The sequence below is a fragment of the Venturia canescens genome, chromosome 2 (assembly GCF_019457755.1).
Source record: "Venturia canescens isolate UGA chromosome 2, ASM1945775v1, whole genome shotgun sequence".
Taxonomy (NCBI): Eukaryota; Metazoa; Arthropoda; class Insecta; order Hymenoptera; family Ichneumonidae; genus Venturia; species Venturia canescens.
This window is the reverse complement of record NC_057422.1, coordinates 5,070,168-5,091,057: the sequence shown is the minus strand read 5'-3', so window position 1 is coordinate 5,091,057 and position 20,890 is coordinate 5,070,168. Positions and strand designations below refer to the sequence as shown.

At 40.5% G+C, this 20,890-nt stretch overlaps 2 protein-coding genes across 4 annotated transcripts; one reads left to right on the top strand and one right to left on the bottom strand.

Moving 5' to 3' along the window:
- Positions 1-1,947: 1,947 nt before the first annotated feature.
- Positions 1,948-20,836, bottom strand: Cep135 (Centrosomal protein 135kDa). Of its 2 annotated transcripts, none has more exons than XM_043411671.1 (17): positions 20,133-20,836; positions 19,304-19,604; positions 18,974-19,200; positions 18,591-18,819; positions 18,345-18,511; positions 17,896-18,091; positions 17,193-17,467; positions 16,886-17,122; positions 16,637-16,732; positions 15,463-15,692; positions 15,168-15,378; positions 14,970-15,085; positions 4,223-4,502; positions 3,538-3,912; positions 3,213-3,415; positions 2,984-3,115; positions 1,948-2,077 (listed from the first exon to the last, which is right to left on the bottom strand). In XM_043411671.1, the coding sequence occupies exons 1-17, from the start codon at positions 20,319-20,321 to the stop codon at positions 2,023-2,025; spliced, it is 3,519 nt and encodes a 1,172-aa protein (XP_043267606.1). In that variant the 5' UTR covers positions 20,322-20,836; the 3' UTR covers positions 1,948-2,022. The 2 variants fall into 2 exon arrangements, with proteins under 2 accessions (XP_043267606.1, XP_043267607.1); XM_043411672.1 differs by having other exon boundaries at positions 15,463-15,578.
- On the top strand, positions 9,179-14,968 carry LOC122406285 (multiple epidermal growth factor-like domains protein 10). 2 transcript variants are annotated; one of them, XM_043411677.1, is made up of 4 exons: positions 9,179-9,469; positions 12,605-12,779; positions 12,991-13,184; positions 13,569-14,968. In XM_043411677.1, the coding sequence occupies exons 1-4, from the start codon at positions 9,459-9,461 to the stop codon at positions 14,623-14,625; spliced, it is 1,437 nt and encodes a 478-aa protein (XP_043267612.1). In that variant the 5' UTR covers positions 9,179-9,458; the 3' UTR covers positions 14,626-14,968. The 2 variants fall into 2 exon arrangements, with proteins under 2 accessions (XP_043267612.1, XP_043267613.1); XM_043411678.1 differs by lacking the exon at positions 9,179-9,469 and adding an exon at positions 11,603-12,453.
- Positions 20,837-20,890: the final 54 nt, after the last annotated feature.

Here is a 20,890-nt window from a genome sequence, read left to right as displayed (position 1 = left end):
GCGAAATCTGAAGGGAATACATGAGAAACGTGATGGCTGACGGCCACGTTCGGTTTCTGAATCACGCGGATCTTCGACAGGCGTCGAAGGAGGAACAATTAGAGGTACATCAGTGATTGAAGTTGAAGCAGCTATACGATTATCGTCCGATTGGGTCGAAGAGCTTCGCACTCTCTCAGCATTCGTATGATGCTTAGGTATAAAAGTTCTCGCAAGTGTTCCTCGCGTTGGCGAGCCATCCCTTAAGAGATTCCTCGATAAACTTGAACACTCATTAGCACAGGGAAAACTTTGTGGATCATCTACACACGTTTTGTTAATCGTAGAAGGTGGTTTCTTCAATTTGTGGATTTTTGATGGTTTCACCAGAACGGACTCGTCAACGGTGATCACAGGATCTGGAAACATGGTATTACGATCCACTCCGGTGCTCGTCAAAAATTCGTCGTTCGTGTCTGCCGCGAAGATCTGATTTTTCAAAAGAGATCGATTATAAGCAGTTTCTTCACAATCACAGCCTCGTCGACTAAGTTTTTTATTTTCATCGTTACTCTTTTTTGTTTCTTCGCTTCTCTTCGTAGACTCGGCGTCGAATATTCCCGATGTTTTTGGATCAGATTCCGAGTCTCGGTGCGCGAGGCGAATGTTGACCTCGGAGGTTGCGGTTGTATCTTTTTTCTTTTTACTTGTCCTTTCCTTTCCAGAAATTCCAGTCGTTGACGCCGGAGTGGCCGAAGCGTTTAGATTTTCTGTAGCGGTGATCTCATCCACTGAAACACGATGTTTGTCGACTGAGTCGCTCGAGACCCGAGTTCTGGTTTTCTCGTTTCCAAATTTGAAGGTGTCAGACGGATTCCCATTCAAACTGGTATTCCTCATCGCGTTGTTCATTCGCGACAACTCTCTTTCCACATTGCGCGTGTGCTCCTTAACTTCCGTGAGCATCCTCACAAACTCGGGCCTTGTTAAATCAGCCGCGGTTAAAGTTGCTTCGCTGTAATCAACGCGAACGGGAAATGAAATATTTGATTTAGCACAATCCAATTGTTTCTCGTAATGCCGCCCTCTGGATAAACTCCTGCTGCGTTCTCTCGACAAAATTGTACTGTCTTCATTTTCCACAAGTTCTCTCAATCTATCTCCGGTTACTCCGCTTTCATTACTGTTCCATTTTCCAAATGTTGAGCAGAAGCATTTTGACGATTCCGATGTTTTATAACCCGAGGTGTCGTCCTCCATGAAGCCGATTATTCTTTTTGATAAACCTGAAGTTTCCAACCCTTGTCGCGATGTGCTATCACGTCTGATTCGCCATTTCGTAGAATCGATCGTGCTATCGATGCTTCGTGAGCTTCTATCGGTTCTGCTCAATTGTTCGTTCCGACGTCTCGATTCATTGTCTTTCGTTATCTTGCTATCCTCAGTCGATATCGATATAGGTTCATTCCGCCTCTCACTGTTGCCAGCAGCTTCGTTGACCGATGACGATGGTGCATTCGCGTTTTGCTCCACCAGTGGTGTACAGAATTTGAGGATAGCAGTTTTGTTCGGATCCATTTGCAATTGACTGCACGCCGAAGAATTAGAAATTCGAACTCTTATGTCCTTGTGAACCGCGCCTTCCTCGAGCTTGGCACGGATGCACAAACCACTACAAGTAGCTTCCTGACGAGTTACCAGGGACTCCGAAGTTCCGATTTCCGATGACTCTCCAACCTTACGATTCGCTGAGCCCGTGGACATATCTGGATTCAATATTGCATGAGTTCCATGAGCGACAGGATTAATGTCACTTTGAGGCTTCGTGCCATTGTACATTTTACCGTTGGGATCCGTACACTTGCAATTTATATTCGGTGAAGCTTTGCTCAAGTTGTTCGTGTCAAACCTGTTTGTTCTCTGGGCTTCTGTTCTCAAATCAATCCGCGAACGATACTCCTCAACTTTGCCGCTTTCTGTGTATCTGTATTTTTAATCAAGCGCACGATTTATTGAATCACAAACTTTTTCTCTTTTATTTTATTAGATAACGACGTTTAAATCTACGTTAAAACTGTCTGGCGTGGAATTCAGGGATCTGTAACCACAGAAAATTTCAATTAAACGTCATTTCACTTTGGTATATTCAACAACATTTTTTTAGCAACTTCTTTTAAATCCAAGTTTGAAAAAAAATGTTTTTTAACAATACGACGTAAAAACATGCGAGTCGAGAGGAAATCTTGGAGTGGAAGGAAACTGTATTTTTAGGATGGACGTTCGCGCTAGGCATGAGAAGTTGAGACCTTGATAAGCTAGTGATACTTCATTAACGCTTCATAACGTTGACACGAGTATAACAGAAATGGTTTTGTTCCACTTGAATAATTTCGTTTCCAAAACAACTAATATTTCATGAAACAATCACTCTTGTGGCAAAAGACGAGGGATCGTCAATTTTCTGAGACCATGATTCGTCTGCGAGGAAAATAGAGAATTTTCACCGACAGGTCTCGTCATTTCGCTTGATTTCTCGAGTCGGAAATAGCTCAGCAAAGAAATGAAATTCGCTATGCCGCAAAATGTCACAATTCGTAGAATGAAGTAGAAAGATGTTTCTAATAGCGGCACTGTACTATAATTCCAGCAATTTTCTTAGGCTCGTACATTTATTGAACTATTTAAAAAAATTTTGTCAATAAAGTCAACGTACATTCGCAATTAAGGGGCGATTATGGTGTCTACCTTGGTGACGAACCGCTTTGTAAGTTGATCGAGCTACAATCCAAGCGTCTGTGCTGTACGTTTCCTTGCAAGGAATCGCTCGCGAAATTTTCGGTTCTCGTGGACTTAGTGGAGTCTCCACACAGACACATTCTGCTTCGTTAGGGAGAATGAAATTGGACATGGGAATGTCTAACGGATGTGAACTCGACTGCTCAGCATGAGATGACAGAAAAATATAAAAGACTAACAGAGTAAAAAAGAAAGTGATGAAATGTACCTCCTGTGCTCCTCGTCTTTTCTGGCTCGATCGAATCTCTCGTTCGTAACTTGTCTTCGGAGCTCGCTTATCTGTTTGCTGTATTCCGCAGCTTGATTTTGATAACGTCTCAACTCCGTAGATTCGTTCGATCTAAGCGAAAGAAAAACATATTCAGTTCTCAATAAACAAGGATAAAAATGAAAAAATGTTGTCTCTACTCGAAAATAAATAAAAGTAATGATCTTACAATTTCGTTTTCAAGTCGCACATTTTTTGTTTGAGTCTCGACATTTCGCACTGTAATTCTTGATTAGCCGATTGACTATCCATGGACTCTTGTCTGGCTTGGTCCAGCAGTGTCTGCAATCGTTCGACAGTCACGTGATCCCGATTGATTTGGTCTTGTACCATATTTTGTTCAGCTTTGAGCCTGGCTAATTGTGCCTCGTACTGAAAAGAGTGAAAAGTGAAAGTGATTATTTTTTGTGTCTGTGTACTTCCTCCTCATTGGAGTATTTTCATGTTTTAAAGGCTATGATAAGCGATGAGTGTGCGAAACGGAGGAACAATACCTGCGCCTTCATCGCCTCTTTGTCACCGAGTTCTTTCACAAGGCACTCTTTCTGCTGATCCAATTTGACGCAAAGGTCTCGCACCGCGTTCAAATCGGCCTCTGCTCGTTGGCGCTGCTCAATTTGTTGCCTTATTTGAGTTTCGAGGCTGGCTACAGTTTGGGTCAGTTCAGTAATTTGGGTCTCGTATCCTCTTATCATACAATCTCGATCGGCAAGCTGTCGTTCGAGATCCAAGGCACGATCACGAGCTGATTGAAGAGCTCCTCGTGCCTCGGCAGCTTCCGATTCCAAGCTGTGATTATTGTTCTCCAGTACCGTTGCCTCGAGGCTCAGACTACGGAAATGATTCAACATCTCAGTTCTCTCATTCTCCTGGAACAGTCGTAATCAATTAACCAATGTTCTTCAATCCAACAGTCGATTAAAGTAGCTTCGATGGATCAAGGCCTCACATTTTTCATCGCTGTAAAATCAAAAATAATATTGACTGCGTCTAGAAAATCATGCCGAAGCTATAATTAGCCTTTGAATTCGTGTACAAACCACTTTTTAACGATAAACGATCTTGGAATATCTCAACATTATTTCCTCCATTTAACCATTCAAGGCAATTCAAGAAAAGGCGAAAGTACGAAAACTAATCAACTTTTTCTATCCCCATAGAATAATGAAAAAGACAAACTTTTCTGTTTATCAAATCTTCGGCTCGTCGAACTTCGCTGACGTAGGTTTGCAGTTGTCTCTTAAGATCGAAAGACTCAGCCCGCGAGACTTCGAGCTCACGCTGAAGAGTCCTGATTTCGCAAGTAACCGCTGCCAAATCATCTTGGAGTCGTCGATTTTCCTGTGCTGCGTTATCGCGATCGTTAGACGCAGCGGCCAATTGTCGTTGATTTATTTCCATCTCCATCTGCATGTTGCGAAGACGTCGTTCTTGTTCGGCACTCTGATCGACGCACATTCTAGAAGAAAAAACCGAGACGAATATCAATTGGATAACCGTTGAGCATTCGAGCAGATAATAACAGCGCAAATAATTATTCAGCTTCGACTCTTTCGTAAACTCGGAGTCGATAAAACGAGTTAAATATCACAATGTCAATTGAAATTCAACGAGCGCATAGCGACGATCGTTATATCAATTGAATTCCCGTTTGCTATCGCTAACGCAACATAAACTCGTTGGTAGAAAAAGGGGACAAGGGCAGTGCACGCGGTGTAGCGCGTGTAGTGAAAAATCAATTTGATAAACACGTATTGAGAGGCTTGCTCGTAAAATTGCTCAATCGAACGTGAGTCGCTCGAACTTGGTCACGAGATCGTTATTTTCGTGATGCAATCCAAGTGTCCAGGAACTTTCCTGTTTCGGGACTTTCCACCGAAATATAACGCGTTTTAAGTTTTCAAATCTCACCGAGTGTAATCCGTTCCCGAGCAGCTAATTTCTGTAACAACCAATCTCCGTCTCCCTCTTCGCCCGCGTATGATTAAGCGTATTCAATCTCGATCCCCAGCAATTATCTCCGGCTGATCCGTTCGTACATTATAAAAGTTTAGGGACTCTAATCGTTCCGAAAAAGAAAAGTCAAAGTTTGGACCCGTCGCTTTCTAAGTTCCGCCGTTAACACCATTTACGATTGAAGCCTTTTTCAATTCCACCTTTCTACGCCCAGGCCATCGTCTGCATGATCAAATTACTGTGGTTGAATCCAATTATGGAATCCGGTGAGGCCGGTTCCGTAACTGTTCGGAAAACTGCGGATGCGGAAGCCATCATTTAGAATAAAGTCGTTTCATATTGGAGATCTCGAGAACCAGAAGAACGGAATGTCAAGTGTGGACAAAGGAGAGGAAAAATCCCCTCCGTTGGTCATCGAAGGGGAAAGCGTTTTTCACGCGGTTTTTCTCATGATCGTGGTAGCACATAATAATGATAATAACAATAAAAACAAGTTGTATAATCAAACGTGAACGAAGAGTGCGGCAGATTGAACGAGGAAACTGAAATTCTTGTTTCCAAAACGGTGCATCCGAGCGGCGTTGAACGACTAAAATTTAAAAAAACTGGTTCGAGTCTGCTACGAATTGCGTAACGCATGATGAATCGATCAGAACTAAGACAAATCGACGAGGGGATTCTATGTAGAAGAGTACAGCCCGGAGGACGTTAATCGTGCATGCATAAGCGAGTGACTTTCTCTCGTCTCGGCTGAGCCCGTACTGGCTGCAGCCTCCGAGCATGTAACAAAAAGATGAAGTAGAAAAAAGGAAGGCGTCTCGATGCAAGGCAGCGAGTCTTTGCGCGAAAGTGAAAATCCAAGAGGGACTAACACGCGTTACAAATGCCACGAGGCATCGATTGGCCTTAAAACTCCTTTTAACGAAAATTCTCAGATTCCTGTAGCTACCTTTTCATTCGTTCTTAATCTGCTCGCCGCGCAGGGAGAACGAGTTCACGGATCGAGTCAGTAAACTCGTTATAGGCAAACCTGAATAAAGGAATTTCTATATGTGCTGGAATCTCTAGTTAATCAACATTTCATAAGGTTATCAGCAATTTAAATTACGTTACGCGAATCTTTGCATTTGGACTGCTCTTTATCTACGACGAAATCAAACGAAAGTTATGTATCATCGACGTTACGTATTTCCTGCTTTCAACCGCTCTGTACGCGTTCAAACATAAAGCAATGGATCGCACAATGGGACTCGAGAAGTTTTTTGTTAACGCTGTACGAGCAGCGAATCCGATCATTACGCGTGTAAGTTTCTCCGAGTATTATCCAGCCGGAGTCGATTAGCGGAAGAATCCTTAGTCACTCGTAACGATTAGATGAATCGCTCGAAAGACCCGGTGCAATCGAGCGCTCGCTGCCGCGCACGAGAACGGATGCTGCGACGCCTCGATCCTGCTGCAACTATAAAAATACCGCTATACGGATGTACACGCGCCCGGGGGAAACAGTCTGTGGAGTGCACCGTATAGAAAGTGAATCTACCAGCAGAGGCGACTGACCGCCTTGATAAGCGGTAATCCTTGGAGACTCCCAGATGACGATGGATGAGACCACGGGAATAAATTCTTTCTGCATTTTACTTTCAGTAATAACGTGAAAACGAAAGGGGGCCACTTGGAAACCTTTTTTCTCGCAAGCGTTTTATACATTTACGTTCAAACTAATAACACGAGACAGCAGACGTAGTCGAAGCCCTTTCAACTGGGCCAACTTCTTGGTCTTTGTTACCTGGATGGAAAAAAACAATCAAGGAAAAGAATTTACGAAAGATTATGGAATCTCGACTTCTAAAACGCCGAAAATTTCGATTTCGCTATTGACGTGTTCGCCATGAATAAATAACAGAAACAATCGATCCATCATTTTTACGATTTTTTAAATGCGTTGAATATCTTATGGTTATTTAAGGATGCCTGGCGTAACGGTTGAAAACAAACGACCAGGGTGAGTGCGGAAGTTCATCCTCACCCAACTTCCGGGAGTATCTAATTGCGGTGAGTTACGCATTTGCGGGCTTCGCCGTGCCGGAATTGAGCGGGCGTTACAGCGGACAAGGAAAGAGAAAGAATGGGGATAATAACGTATTGACATTTCATTATGAACATTCAAATGATATCGACAATCGTGTGATATTTTACAATGGAAATGAGTCTCGAATTAGAGAGTCGTACGTTCGATCGTATTCGTGGAGCCGGGCTACTCTACATATAAAGCGAGAACGAAAGGGACAAAAAGGAATTAATAGAGAGAGAAAGAGATAGAAAGAGATGACGACGACGTTTGTTTATTGCCTTATTTGAACTTTTAGGCAACAATGCCGAAAAAAAATGCAATCAGAAAGCAACCACCAATAATTAATTACGAAAGGAGAAAGAAAAACAATAATACAAAGTAGAGGCGGAAAATAAAACAAATTACAAAAAATGTTGAGTCCAGCGCCTGAGATCCGAGAAAGAAATGAAATAAATTGGAATAAAATATAATGAAATAAAATAGATGCATTACATATCGAAAAAATCAAATAAAAATATAAACTAGCAGGATTCAAGAGAGGGAGAGATAATGAAGGAGGAATAGAAAAAGAGAAACGGGAGGGACACAGGAGTATCCCGTGACTCACGAACAGAGTGCATCGCCCCGAATGATCCCTCGATCTCTTTATTATTCTACTCCGCGATTGCTTCACGAGACACTCGTGCACTCCTAAACGACGCGAGGACAAAGGAGACTGTTCTACGTCTGTATCGTCCATCGGGAGATCCCTCTCGAGTCTCTTATTTTAATACCGTTAACTCGAAGGGCTCGTGGCTCCGGCACTGTTTTTTATCTCTTCGCTTTTTATTTTAACTGCATCTCGAAGTACCGACACGAGAGAACATCACGCAATACCGCTCCTGCGTCAACGCATACAAAGTGAACGTTTCGTTACAGATATACATGTCCCCTTATTCTTTTTTCTTTATCTCTCTCTCTCTCTCTCTCTCTCTCTCTCTCTCTCTCTCTCTCTCTCTCTCCTTCGAGCCCTCTTCCAAATTTGGTAAAGAACAATCTTTTCTATGAGCCATAAAAAATTCGATTTGCATTTGAAAATAGGGGGAATTATTTAACGACAGTGCGTGGATCATTATCATAACGCGGATCACCCATCGAACAAAGCGACGTTCGCACACACCTCAAATTTTCAATCAGAAAAACGCATTTATCTGATTTCGTTCTCCTCGCGTCTGAGAAGCTACCGAGTGGATCAAATTTTCTATGACTTTTTGACGCTCGTGATCGTCAACTCGAATGCTGAACACGTTTCATTGGTCATAATCAACCATTCTTTCGTATAAATGGGCATCAGGTTTATTTAGGAAACCACAGAAAACTTACGTGGAACAATAAGTTTATAGTGGGACATTGATCGATCGAAACAACACGAAAAAATCGGACTTTTTACTCGTACGAATCTACGCATTCGTTACGACTGAAACTTTCAATAATTCAGTCTATTTCAATTTGATTAATACGTTTGCGTAATAGAATTAATAGATAGCTGGCGACTGTTTGATAAAAGGTTTTGAAATACGTGGAAAAAAGCAAAATATATATGGATGTAAAAATGAGGTGCGATTGATACTAAAAAACTAGCGAAATTTTGTTAAAAAAATAAATTACGACGTAAATTTTGATTTGATTTCTTCATTCCTCCAATTTTGTGCTATCCTTTGGCAAAAATAATTCTCCAAATGTTTCATTCGCAAAGTTCTTCTTTCCTGAGGAATACGAAGATAAAAAATTCAACCGGATTTCTCAATGATTCGATCGCCGTGGATCGAGAGAATTGTGAAATTCGAACAGGGCCAAGGACGCCGTCGGTATGTTGGAGTTTACTTATCGGGAAAACCCTATCGCAATATTCCAATTTTCTACGAATCATGAAATGCCTGCAAATATCCCGGATCTCGTCGTCATTGCGATGAATTACACGCGTTCTCTTATGCCCCGCGTCAGAAAGACGTTTCGACATCAAATGGAATATGACGGGGTTAAGGATCCAAGATCCCCCAAGTGTGAGCTGCTACTATAGTCGAGTCCCCGTTGGGTTCGACAGTTTTCAGTTTGAGAACTCGTTGTCGAGGTTTGTAGTTAGGTAACCAGTGTAACACAGTCGCGTTCAAGTGTTTCACTCGTCGAGACTCAGTCTACACGGGAATTTTGGACCGGCAACATCCCTCCGGCTCGGTTCGCCTAGTGCACCTTTCTCAAAATCAACGAATCGTCCGGCTCAGAAAAATAGAATATTTCCCATTCGATTTTTCCAGTGATTTCTTCTTATACTATTCTCTTCAATATTAAACCGTCATGTGAAAGTTTCTCTCGAGTTCACTCGACATTGGATTATTTATTGAGCCTAAAATGTCTCGTTTGTAAGTAACAAATTGAATTCCAAAGCGCGGTGAAAGCGTTTTACCTGTTCGTGCTGATCAAAAATTCTTCTACAAAGTGAAGATCTTTTTAAACTGGACTAGTTTCGAAGTAGCAGTAGTTGTCAGTTTTAAGGAAGTCGTGAAAATCTATCGCAATAGTTTCCTAAATTATGGTTTACCAGAAGCAATATTCGCGCTCACCACCCACCGCGCGATTACGGAGCGATGCAATATGAAAAATTCCGAAATGTTATGACATTACGTAAAACTTTGTAACCGCTTGTAAACGCTGTGCAATTGACACGAGGACGAAGGAGACGAACTCACTTATCTTTAACCAGTTTTTAAGTGTTCTCCATTGAGTTGTATCATGAGAGGAAGTTGAGATATTTTGTGGACGCTGTCCCGAAAAGATGTGAATTGAGTTCGATGCTATTTGGATTTTAATGTTGGTAGAAAAATGAATTTCATTTGTGAACAGTTAATGTGCAAATGTTCTAATGAAAATCGTGGGTAAAGCGACGATTTCGTCAATCTCTCGATACGCGTGATAATCTATGAATCACCGAAGAGGTCAAACGTCCTGATAATCGAGAGACATTTTTCAATGGGCTTAAGGACCCTCGCAATTTCATATTCTCGGTTGCCTTGGCAGAAATCTCGCAAAAATAGCCTCGAAAGGCATGTTCACCGGGTTATTTTTCTTCCGATGGATTCTATAAGGTGGTTCGACGAGTCGTTTTTTTCGTACCTGAACCTAACGTCATCGCCACAAGGGGGGCAGCAGGCAGGACAAACATGATAACAAGCATCCATTATTTTAGTCCAAAAACAGGATTCAACGACCGGATTGCCCGAGAGGCAAAAACTCGCGAATTTTAAGGAAGGAAGAGAACAAAAAAGTAGACGGAAGCACACTGATTATACTTTAAAAAACGATTTTCTCGCGGCGAAATGAAAAAAAAGCCACCGTTTATCGTCGTAAACGATGCTCGGCGCTTCGTGCCCGTGCACTAACAATTTATGGACAAATGGTGTCATGATTGTTGCCAACGAAATAGCCTCATGATCACGGCCGGTGTCCATTTGTTGGCGAAAACGCGAAACTGTCAGTCTACGTTTGACACTTGAACTTACAAATTATCGAGCAAATAAAAACTTGTAAGAAAAAACAAAAAATACTCTCGCGCATCTAACTTTTGTTTTGGAACAAAATGATCATCTTCTCGTCAGATCTCCATTGTTCTTCAATCCTAACCCCCTTAATTTTGACGTAAAGAATCGCATGTTCTTATTTTCCCATCATTATTTCCAGATTCATAATCCTCTTCCATGTAAAAGTGCGTTCTTTACTCCAATTTTATTATTTAAAAAAGTTCCGATCCGGAGAAACCGAGATTCGAACAGATGAAATGCACAAACGTGTGTCTGTCATAAAAAAGAAAATTCTAAAAGTACTACCGGTTGACTGAAAAGTGTGTGGAAAAATGAAAAGCCATAAAAATTCACTGAATCTGAGCCCATCAAATCTTTTATATTACTTTTTACTTTTATAGTTCCTAAGGAACATATGAGAGAATTGAAAAGCATAATTATGTGAATTCAAAATATTCAAGACAGCTGAACGAGCGTGTTACGTGCAGAACAAAAACATGAAAGTAAAACTTGAACGAGGAAGCGAAAAAAGTGATGGTGAAGAATAGTGAGAAGGTGGAATGGCAACAAAAAATAGCACATATCGCGATGTTCTTTGAAATTATAGAGCACGCAGATCTCGTCATAAAGTAATCGTTGTATACGATCGAAAATAAGAGACGCAACGTGAAAGTACTGACGCAACGAGTCCTCCTTCCACGCGTAAAAATCCTACTAGCACGCTCGCAATTAACCGATTGAGTAACAAATTTTTGCGAAGGAGTACGAGACTCGAAAACCGGCTGCCTTCGTAAACGACTCGTTGACCCGATTCGCTCCACTTTTCCGTTTTTGTAACTTGGCTTTTTTCTCGTTCTAGCGAAAGTCATTATGTTGCACCGAATCCCTCAATGGAACGAGAATTTTCAATACGAATCGACTAATGTCTTCGGTGTCTAAAGCGTCTTTGGCGTCGAGTTTGCGATTTTGGATGACGAAATATTTCGAGACGCGACGAGTCAAAGTCGATCTAACCGGAGCTCACGGTGTACTTTCACTCGCAATGACCTTCCCTGTCGAAGGCCAAAGTCCGTCTCCCCTGGATCCGTATTTCTCGCCATTTGATATTTTCTTTCTCCTCCTTTTTCAATTCACATTCCATTATGGCGATGACGTAACCTGTGGACTTATAACTGAATTGGAATTGCACTCAATAATTGATCAAATCGGAAATCATCGTGGAATTTCGAGTTTTCGTAATTCTTCATGAATGAAAACTCATTCAAGAATACTACGAAACGATATTGATAACAGAGCAAATCGGAATAATTTTCCATTTTTACAGCAACCAACAACCGTTCATGTCCATAAATTCAAAAGCAACTATTTCTATTCGAAATATATTTTGCAATATATTCAATAATATGTTCAACGTTAAATATAATTTTGATTTTTTTAAATGTGAATAACGAGCGTGTATAGGCACAAGTATCACGTGAGTGTAAAACATCGTACGATGCACATTCTCGTTACTTTATATGCGTGCTGTCACTCCAGCCCCCGCCGTCAGGGACAATGCCATTGCCATAGCGAAACAGTGAAAGTACATATGGTCATTTGACTTGATCTGGCCAGCTCGCGAGGTTTACCACCCGGCGTTTTACAATAGCCGTACGTCTGTCTCTCTCGCTCTTCACAGAATGTTTTGTCACATAGAGGGGAGCATTTACGTTTTATACGAAAGTAAGTGACGAGTGATCCGCCACGCTCGAGCTTCTCGCGACGTATTTTCACTCGTCAAGAACACTGTGTTTCTTTTTATTATTCAGTAGAATAATCCACCGTGAGCGGTATGATTTTCTCGTTGATAGTTCGATCGTTGCCATTCAGTTTCGTTCTTACTCTTCCACTGGATAAGCTCTTGTTTGGATCTTCGTTAGTTATAATTTAGTTATTCGTCGAAAACGGATATTCAGACCAATGGCATGAATCGTGTTTCAGTACGATGCAGACTTGCCTGGGAAGCATTCTTTGCCTACTTCTCGTTGCGGATGCTAAAACGGCGATCGTACCTCCACCCTGGGCCAATCCGTCGAGTAACCCCTGCGCCTCGCAACCCCGAGGCTGGCAGTTACTCTATTGGCCGGCGGATGGAAAATGTTACAAAATATTTCAGGTAATTCATCGCTTGAGAAAATTGCAGTGAAAATAATTTTTCAACGAGTTTTCAGCCTCGCTGTATTTACGAGTTCATAGACGAGCGTATTTTTGAGAGAAAGTGGTTTCTTCCTTCCTCGCAAATCGGTTGCAACAGCTTACCGATCACGATCCACCCAAATTTACATTCGCTCACTCTTTCATTTTGTTTCTTTTTTTATGAAATGCAGATCGGAGCACCGTGTCCCGAAACCATGGAGTTGGGACCCGCTGCCAAAGGCGGTGGCACAGTCGCCGAGTGCAAATGTCCACCGGGTACCGTACAATCACCCAGAGACGCTCTGTGTCACCCCATTTTTTCAAAAGCGTCCTGCGACCGAGGGCAATACTTCGCACCGGTACCCGAAACACCCGGCAGCATTGGGTAAATTTTCAATCATTTATTGTGTACACAATGACTCGGAAAATATTGAAAATGTGAACATTTCCAACCGATTCGATGAAAACATCTTTCATAACGAAATCAACGGAAATGTGATCTCGTGCACTGGTTGACCTATCAGACAGTTTGGAAAAGCCTTTCCAATATTTTGCATAGAGTCTGTGAAAAATGGCTGCGTCACATTTTCTTTTGTGTTGAAATACGATTTTCCCTAATTCCGCAATTTTTGGCACGATGCAAAAAGCTTCAATGTATTTCCAGTCAAGTGTCGAAACGATTGGAGAGTAATAATGGTTCGTTCGCGCCCGATGAGAGGGCTGCTCAAACGTGAACAAAACGAAGCGCCTAACATCTGATTTTTTACAGTTCCAAACGAAGATGGGGTGTGTGTCGCAACGTCGAGGAATGCGCGGCGAAAGGCGACGTTTATTGGCCACGAGATGGAAAATGTTACGCAAAATTGACACGAGGACCGTGTGTTCGTGGTGAGCTATTGATCCTGGGAGACGACGGTTTAGCGACGTGTTCGTGCTCCGTGGAGGGTGAACTGGGAAGATATCATTGGCCCGGTGTCGGAGGTGGTTGTCACGAGCACTATACTCGGGGTCCTTGTACGGAGCCCGGAGAACTGTTTTTGCCTGGTGGTTACTGCGGTTGCAACAGTAATTTGCCGCATTACCATGAAGAAACGAAAATGTGTTATCCGCTCGGTGGAATAGGGCCGTGTTTACCAGGACACAATTTCGTCGTGACGACGATGGAGAACCCGTCGAGCGAAGAGATCGTCCGGGCCAAATGTACCTGCAAACCCGGTCATGTGTTATACAAAAATGGTATTTGTTATCGCGTGCATACACGTGGTCCATGCGACTATGGCGAGATGCTCGCTAACTCGACGACTTGTGTGAGCGTCCCTTGCAAACGGGGCAGGCTTTATTTTCCGAGTGAAAAAACTTGCTACAAAATAGGCTCGAAAGGGCCCTGCCCCAACGGACAGATAGTTCTGTATGATAGCAACGTCAGACCATCCCTCGATGGCATTAGTTACAATGGAGTTTGTGGCTGTACAAACGACCTTAAGGATTCGGGCAAATGCTCGGACGAGGGTAACGACAGCTGCGAAAACACCCCGGGTATGGTCGTCATAAACAAAACTTGTTATAAACTTTATACCCAAGGACCTTGCACCACTGGGGAATGGCTAGTCGCGAGAAGAACATCGAGAGATGATTTGTGGAAGCCGAGGGAACCGAATAAATCGAAGGCTCGATGCGAGTGCCGCCCGGGATACAAGAGAATTAGTGACAGCTCCGAACCCAACGACGTCGAAAGTAATGTTCTGAGCTCCGGTGGCAATTGCCAACCACCCGCTGTCGGATTAGCCAGATTCTTAAACGCAAGAATAAAATCCATCAACTTTTGAACACATTTGTGATCGACAGACTTCTCAAGACAGTGAAATGTTGCAATGAACAAGTGTGCTAAGCTCGTACGTCATGTCGCAACGAAACAACAAACGAACTCGACTGATTCAACGATCGAAACGCTATTCGCCCTCGATCGTTGCTATACGTGTGACAAAAACTCTTATTTATTTATCCTCCATGTGCCTCACTCTGTTACACGTTGTAAATATTTCGTACTGTAATTATACAAGTTAAATATCGTAGTTCAGAAATTTTTGTTCTGCAACACCCACCGTTTTAGTATAGTTTATCAATTATATGATGTACCATGCAATGTAGATAAATAATTTTCAAGACTCACTGATACTTTTGCTGAAGCTCGTGATACTGTTTCTCAACCGAAGCTACTTCTTGCTCTTTGGCCTTGAGCTCACGCTCCAATAACGCGATTCTTTCGCTTCTCTCGTTCATCTGCATCTGCAACGTTAAAACATGATGAAATGAATATCATGAAGCTCTCTGCCCAATATTTCCAGTGAATGCTTTTCACAATATTCACCAAAATTTGTTCTTTTTCTTGTTCAGCTCGAGATACATTTGCCCGCAATGTATTTATTTCTTGCTTCAAGCCTTTCACGTCATTGTCGAGCTGCAGCCTCTGTTGTTCGAGAGTTCTATTTCGATCCATCGTTTTGTACAATTCGGCTTCTGTCTGACTCAGCTGACCCTGAACATCGCCCAACGCTTGATCCGCTTGATCTTGCAATGTCCTGAAATTACATAATCTCAGATTTAAAAATTCTGCATTCAAGTGAAACTTTGGAGCAATTGAAATAATTACTATTCGTTCTCACCTCAGTTGAAAATATTGGGTACGCTGAGTTGTGAGCTCCTGTTTTGTCCGACGCAATTCTTCTCGAAGATCTTCAATTTGATCCTCAAAACCACCGATCGTAGCTCGTTGCGTTCCCTGCGCAAGCAAAATATCCTGCCTTTCTCGTTCTAATTGACTCAAGCGATTCTCTACATGACATAGGTTTTGCCTCAACCGTTGCTGCTCGAATTTATGCGCCTCCACCGCAAGCTGATCTCGAGGGATTAGTTTTCAAAGCCCAAACGCCCAATTTAACAACCACAATGCAATCGTGTTTGCATGCACAAATATAATTGAAGAAATGCATTACAAATTATTCCTCTCTGACTCAATTAGTACGAACTTAAAAATAGAACTTTTTTTCTAAAAATTCAACAACCAAGAACAATCTGAGAAACTCGATAAAATATTGACTGTGAAATTAAAGTGAAATAACTCAATAAAAAATCCTGATTTATTCCACATTTGCCGGAAATTATCGTCTCTTTGCCTACATAATCGTTTACGAAGAAGTGAAATCTACTATATCCGCACCACATAGCAATCAAATGGAAAGTTCGTAAAATATTTTTAAAACACTTTTGCAGTATCTTGTAGTTTACTAATCACGTCATATATTCACGCCACGAAAAACTATTCACCGAGTCACGGTAGTTTGCAAAGAATATTATTTCCAATCGTGTCATTTAGTGCTTCGAGAATGCGATATGAATTCATTGATCCCATGGAGAAAGTTTAGAATGAAAAATTACTACGCTAACATTGCCATGCGGAATTATGTCGTCACTTTTAAACCAAATTTACTATATTTTGATGACAAGAACGTAGTCAATCATGTTCCGTCTGAAATTCCTTTTATGCTAAATAACCAATAAAATCTACTGCTCCAGTGAAAACACTGTGGAGTATCAGAAATTTTTGAGTTTATCTGTAGAATGAAATATTCGTCAGATTCATTTGATCACCTTGTGGGTCAATGATTAGCAAAGTTTTAGATTTGATTCGGGGCTTATCAGAATAACTGAGAGCACTGCGTCTGCGGTAACAGTACAGTGTTTACATGGCGCCGGCTCGGTATGTACATGCTCTCAATGTACGAGGAATACACAATTGGAAGCAAGCGATTGTGAAATTTATTGAATTTTTTCTAATACCTTGAGCCGTTCCCGTAAAGCGTCTCTTTCTTCGACCAATCGATCAACGTCAGCTCTTGCCGCATCTCGTTCTCGTTCTATTCGCTCCAGCATAGTCTGATTAAACAAAAGAAAATCTTAATGTGTTGCTTAATGTGTAATAATTGAGTGAACATCAATGTTAAGTGCGCGGTCGCTTCGGCAATTTTGGTAAAAATAAGCAAAATGAGCTAAGCCAGAGACACAAATGACACAAAAGGATCTATCAACCTTGGAGTCGCCAGCGGATGACGATCTAGAAGCCGAACAAGCGCAATTGCCGACGAGTCGACATTGGCCGCAAGAATTTCCCCTGTTCCTACGATCCGACTTCACGGATTGCAATCGCAATTCCAATTCGAACTTCTCTCGACAAAGATCTTTTTTTTCTCTCTGCAAATCCAACACTGCGTGTTCCTTCTCAATCAGCTGGCGTCTTAATTCGCACACTTGACCCCACAATTCCGCCTGGAAAAATTTAACAAAATGTTAATGCTTATCTTGTGACACTCGATCTCTTTTACAGCTAATCTCTCACATTATCCGATTCCGTATTTCTCGCGCATTGTTCTTTCATCCTGTTGTACTCGTTTTTGTAATAATCACGATCGGTCTGAATCTGGTCGATCGTCAACTGAAGTTGATTGATTCTAGAGTCTTTTTCCATGTTTAATTTTTGAGAATTTCTTCTGCTCGCTTCGACATTCGAATCTCTCGTGACTTCATCATCTTTTGAATCTCCTTGATCTCTCATCGCCTCCATTTGTTTTTCATGAACAGGTGGCGAATGGGAACGACGCTGACCGCGAGACGCTGAAGGAAGAGAAAAGTTTTATTCTTTACATTAATAGGATACGACTTATGGGGAAAAAAATTTGTAAGGCCTAAAATGTCTACGAAACAGTGAAATTTCAAAGAAGAATATCGACTTTTGTACCCGGGTTTTTTTCTCTCATTAATGCTTTTCCTTTATTTTTATTGTTCTTTTCAGATTTCTCTTTAATTTTCTTCGAATTCTCGTAAACGTTCTGGGGTTTATCATTGACATGTATTTGCTTTTTCAACAAATTGTTTGCACAATCCATACGAGAAACTTCCAGTTTGAGATTTCCATTATCTTTGGATAGCTTTCGGATCTCATCGGTGAAGTTACGTTCTAGGGGATTGAGGATACGAAGGGGATTAAATGGTTGTACCTAATAATTCGTTATTTCTTAAAAAAAAAAAAACTCATTCATTACCAATCACGGTTAATTCGTTGATACGATCGGTCATTTGCTTCTTCTCGTCCAATGTCGATTCAAGCTTTCGCTGGAGGTTCCGGTTTTCCAGACGTCCGGCTTCTAAATCAGCTCGTAACTCTTGTGCTAACCTACGTTCGACCATTAACTCACCTTCTAGTACGTGAACTTGAGTCATGACGTTATCCAATTTCTCCTGGAACAATGAAATTTTAATGATACGAGATGGGATTTTTTAATTAAACATGCTAAATGCTCAACTCCGTTGCTGGGTGTTAAGCTCTAGAAAACCATTTTTTTCATTTTATTAGTTTGAATATTTACTTGAGAATTTTTAATTGATCAATGAATCGAATAACGTTTAGTGAAATTGGAAAAATATGAGCGATTTTCAGCTGGTGTGACATGTAATTAATAATTGCGCAAAATTACTTGATTGCTCGCTTTACCTGAAGATGACTGACGCGTTTGTTATTCTCTTTCACTGCAGTATTGCAATCAGCCTCAACAGCCAATGCAATATGATCTATGTCACGGAGTTCTTTTTCCAATTCTTCGTTTCTCTCAGCTAGCTTCATCGCTTGAGACATTGCATCATGTTGCTTATCGAGAGCTTCTGTAATTGGAGAAAGAAAATTCAATGCAATTCATTTACTTCTTAAACTTTTCCATAATAATTCGAATGAATTGTTAACCCCTTAATTGTTGTTCAAGATCGAGTTTGACTTGTTGCAACATTTTTAATTCACTGGCCTCGCAACCTCTGTGACAAATAGTGTGAGGACCTAAGCTTTTCTCATATCCATTGTGTTCATTAAATTGATCAGCTTTTTTACAAGAACAGTCCTTGGAAACAGCACTTTGAGGACGTCCACCTTCTAACATTTTTTTCAGTCTTGATATCTCTTTCTCCTTTACATTCAACTGCACGAAAAAAATTTCAAATGAATTAATATAAGCAAATAATAATATCAACGATTCAACGTGAAATTTTATTGGTAGTAGGAAGTGGAGGAATACAGACGTGAATGCCATGAATTGAGGATTGTAAATTAAAGAATGATGGTTGTCTCTGTACCTGTGATTTTAATGTATAAACGTTGTCAGTTTGCATTGATAACTCTGCCCTTAGTGCTGTTACCTCGTGATTAAGAGAACTCATTTTATGATCAGCCATTGCCAATAAATCTATAACACCCGGTTCAACTTTGGTAAGACTCGGTAAAGAATTTCCTTTCAGTCTGGGCAAAGGATCAGATTCTATAGAAGGTTTTCGCAATGGATAGCAAGGCTTCTTTTTAGATGCTGAAAAAATTCAATATATTTTATTTTAATACATTGTATTTATTATCAGTTGGATTTAACCAATTCCATAATATTAAAAACACAAAATCTCCATTAGAAGTACCAAGTGCTGCATTGTTTATCAGAGGCTTGCAACATTTTCCAAGCAACTCCTGTATCCGTTTACTTTTTTGCGCCGACTCTGTTTCAAGTTCCTTGATACGTTTGAGATTTCTAGACGAAGCCAATTGTAAATTGTTGCATTCGCTCTCTAAATTGTAAATTTTTTTCTTGAGATCTTTTGCCTGTTTATGATGAACTTCCTTTGCCTCAATGAGATCCAAGTGGAGCTGATTGCACTCCTGGACTAACCGTGCATTATCACATTTATAAGGATCAATGGATAGTTGTAATTCGCTACATGCCTGCAAAAATTTGTATGAATCAAATGGTTCGAAATTAAACAATCAATTATGCTGAAGCTTCATCAATATTCTTGTTAGCTGATACATTCATTGATCCGGCTAACCAAACAGATATTACACAAAAAAAAACAATTGATACACACAATTGGTATTCTGGGATTTTGAATTTGTTGTATACATGGTGTCTCAATCGAAAAAGTTTTCTTTATCTTCGTTCAGAAGAGTGACATTGAAATGAGACAAATTATGGGCGTATATCTAAAATCCATTTTGTTCAGTTCACTCTTGATTTAGTTTCATTATTTCATAAGCATTCTTGTTACGCTGTATATATCCAAGATATAAAAACAAGTCCACATGTAAGAAACTCATCCCATTGGAAACATCATACACAAAGAATTATTCGTTACTTCAACACTGTTGTAAGATTTGTGCATCTACTTCATTACGCAATATTCAAATTTCTCATGTGCAAAGTCCGTTGGTAAGCTTTTGTTGTAAAAGTAACTAAACTCATAGCAACATTACCTCTACATTGTCTTGTGCTATAGTCTTGAAGTGTTTAAAACTATCAGTCGTTTGTATTAAATCGGCCAACAATTTTTCAATAAGTGGAAGAGCATCTAGAGAAAGTGCTTGTCGATAACCTAAACTATCCAAGTGTTTTCGAATAGTTCGGTACCTGGATGCTATATTATAATCCCTGTTCGAATTCATCTTGAACAAAATTTGTTTTGCCAAATGTTAATGGAAATCTGTATACAAAGTGTCACCACTTTCCCCACTCCATGCAAAAAACATTATTTCTCAAATTGAAATGATTTTTACTATATTTTTATATCTTCATAAATACAATCAAAAACTGTTTTTCTTCACTTATGTTTTACTTTATTTAACTGATATATTATTATACACTTGGGGCCTGCAACACAAAATCTCGGTGAATACTTCCACTTTGAGTTTTTGTTTTCAATTTGCTCATTATAACTGAAAAGTCATGCTCTCACTGTTTATGATAAAAGACTATGAAATATTTATTCACAAGTAAAGCTTATCATAGTCTCAGAATTATCGAATATTGAAATGAATAATTAAACATAATTTACTGCATTGCATTTGCAATTTACACTTTAGTCGAAGCTTATACGTTTACGTTAGGTTAAAGGTACTTGCACTAGCGTTTTGTAAACAATTTTAAATGTCGTACCAACTTGAAGGAAGTTTTGGTCAGTCAGAAAACTACCTCCGTGAACTTGGCCGATTATTTGAAATTTCTGAATTTAACA

Bases quoted from the DNA above. Each gene is read 5' to 3' on its own strand.
- LOC122406285 (XM_043411677.1), top strand. The intron at 12,780-12,990 runs GTAATTCATCGC...TATGAAATGCAG, and splicing joins AATGTTACAAAATATTTCAG to ATCGGAGCACCGTGTCCCGA. The intron at 13,185-13,568 runs GTAAATTTTCAA...GATTTTTTACAG, and splicing joins GAAACACCCGGCAGCATTGG to TTCCAAACGAAGATGGGGTG.
- Cep135 (XM_043411671.1), bottom strand. From the start codon at position 20,321: ATGAATTCGAACAGGGATTATAATATAGCATCCAGGTACCGAACTATT. The intron at 15,693-16,636 runs GTATTAGAAAAA...CCTCGAGATCAG, and splicing joins CTTTACGGGAACGGCTCAAG to CTTGCGGTGGAGGCGCATAA. The intron at 2,078-2,983 runs GTACATTTCATC...CTGTGGTTACAG, and splicing joins AAAGACGAGGAGCACAGGAG to ATCCCTGAATTCCACGCCAG.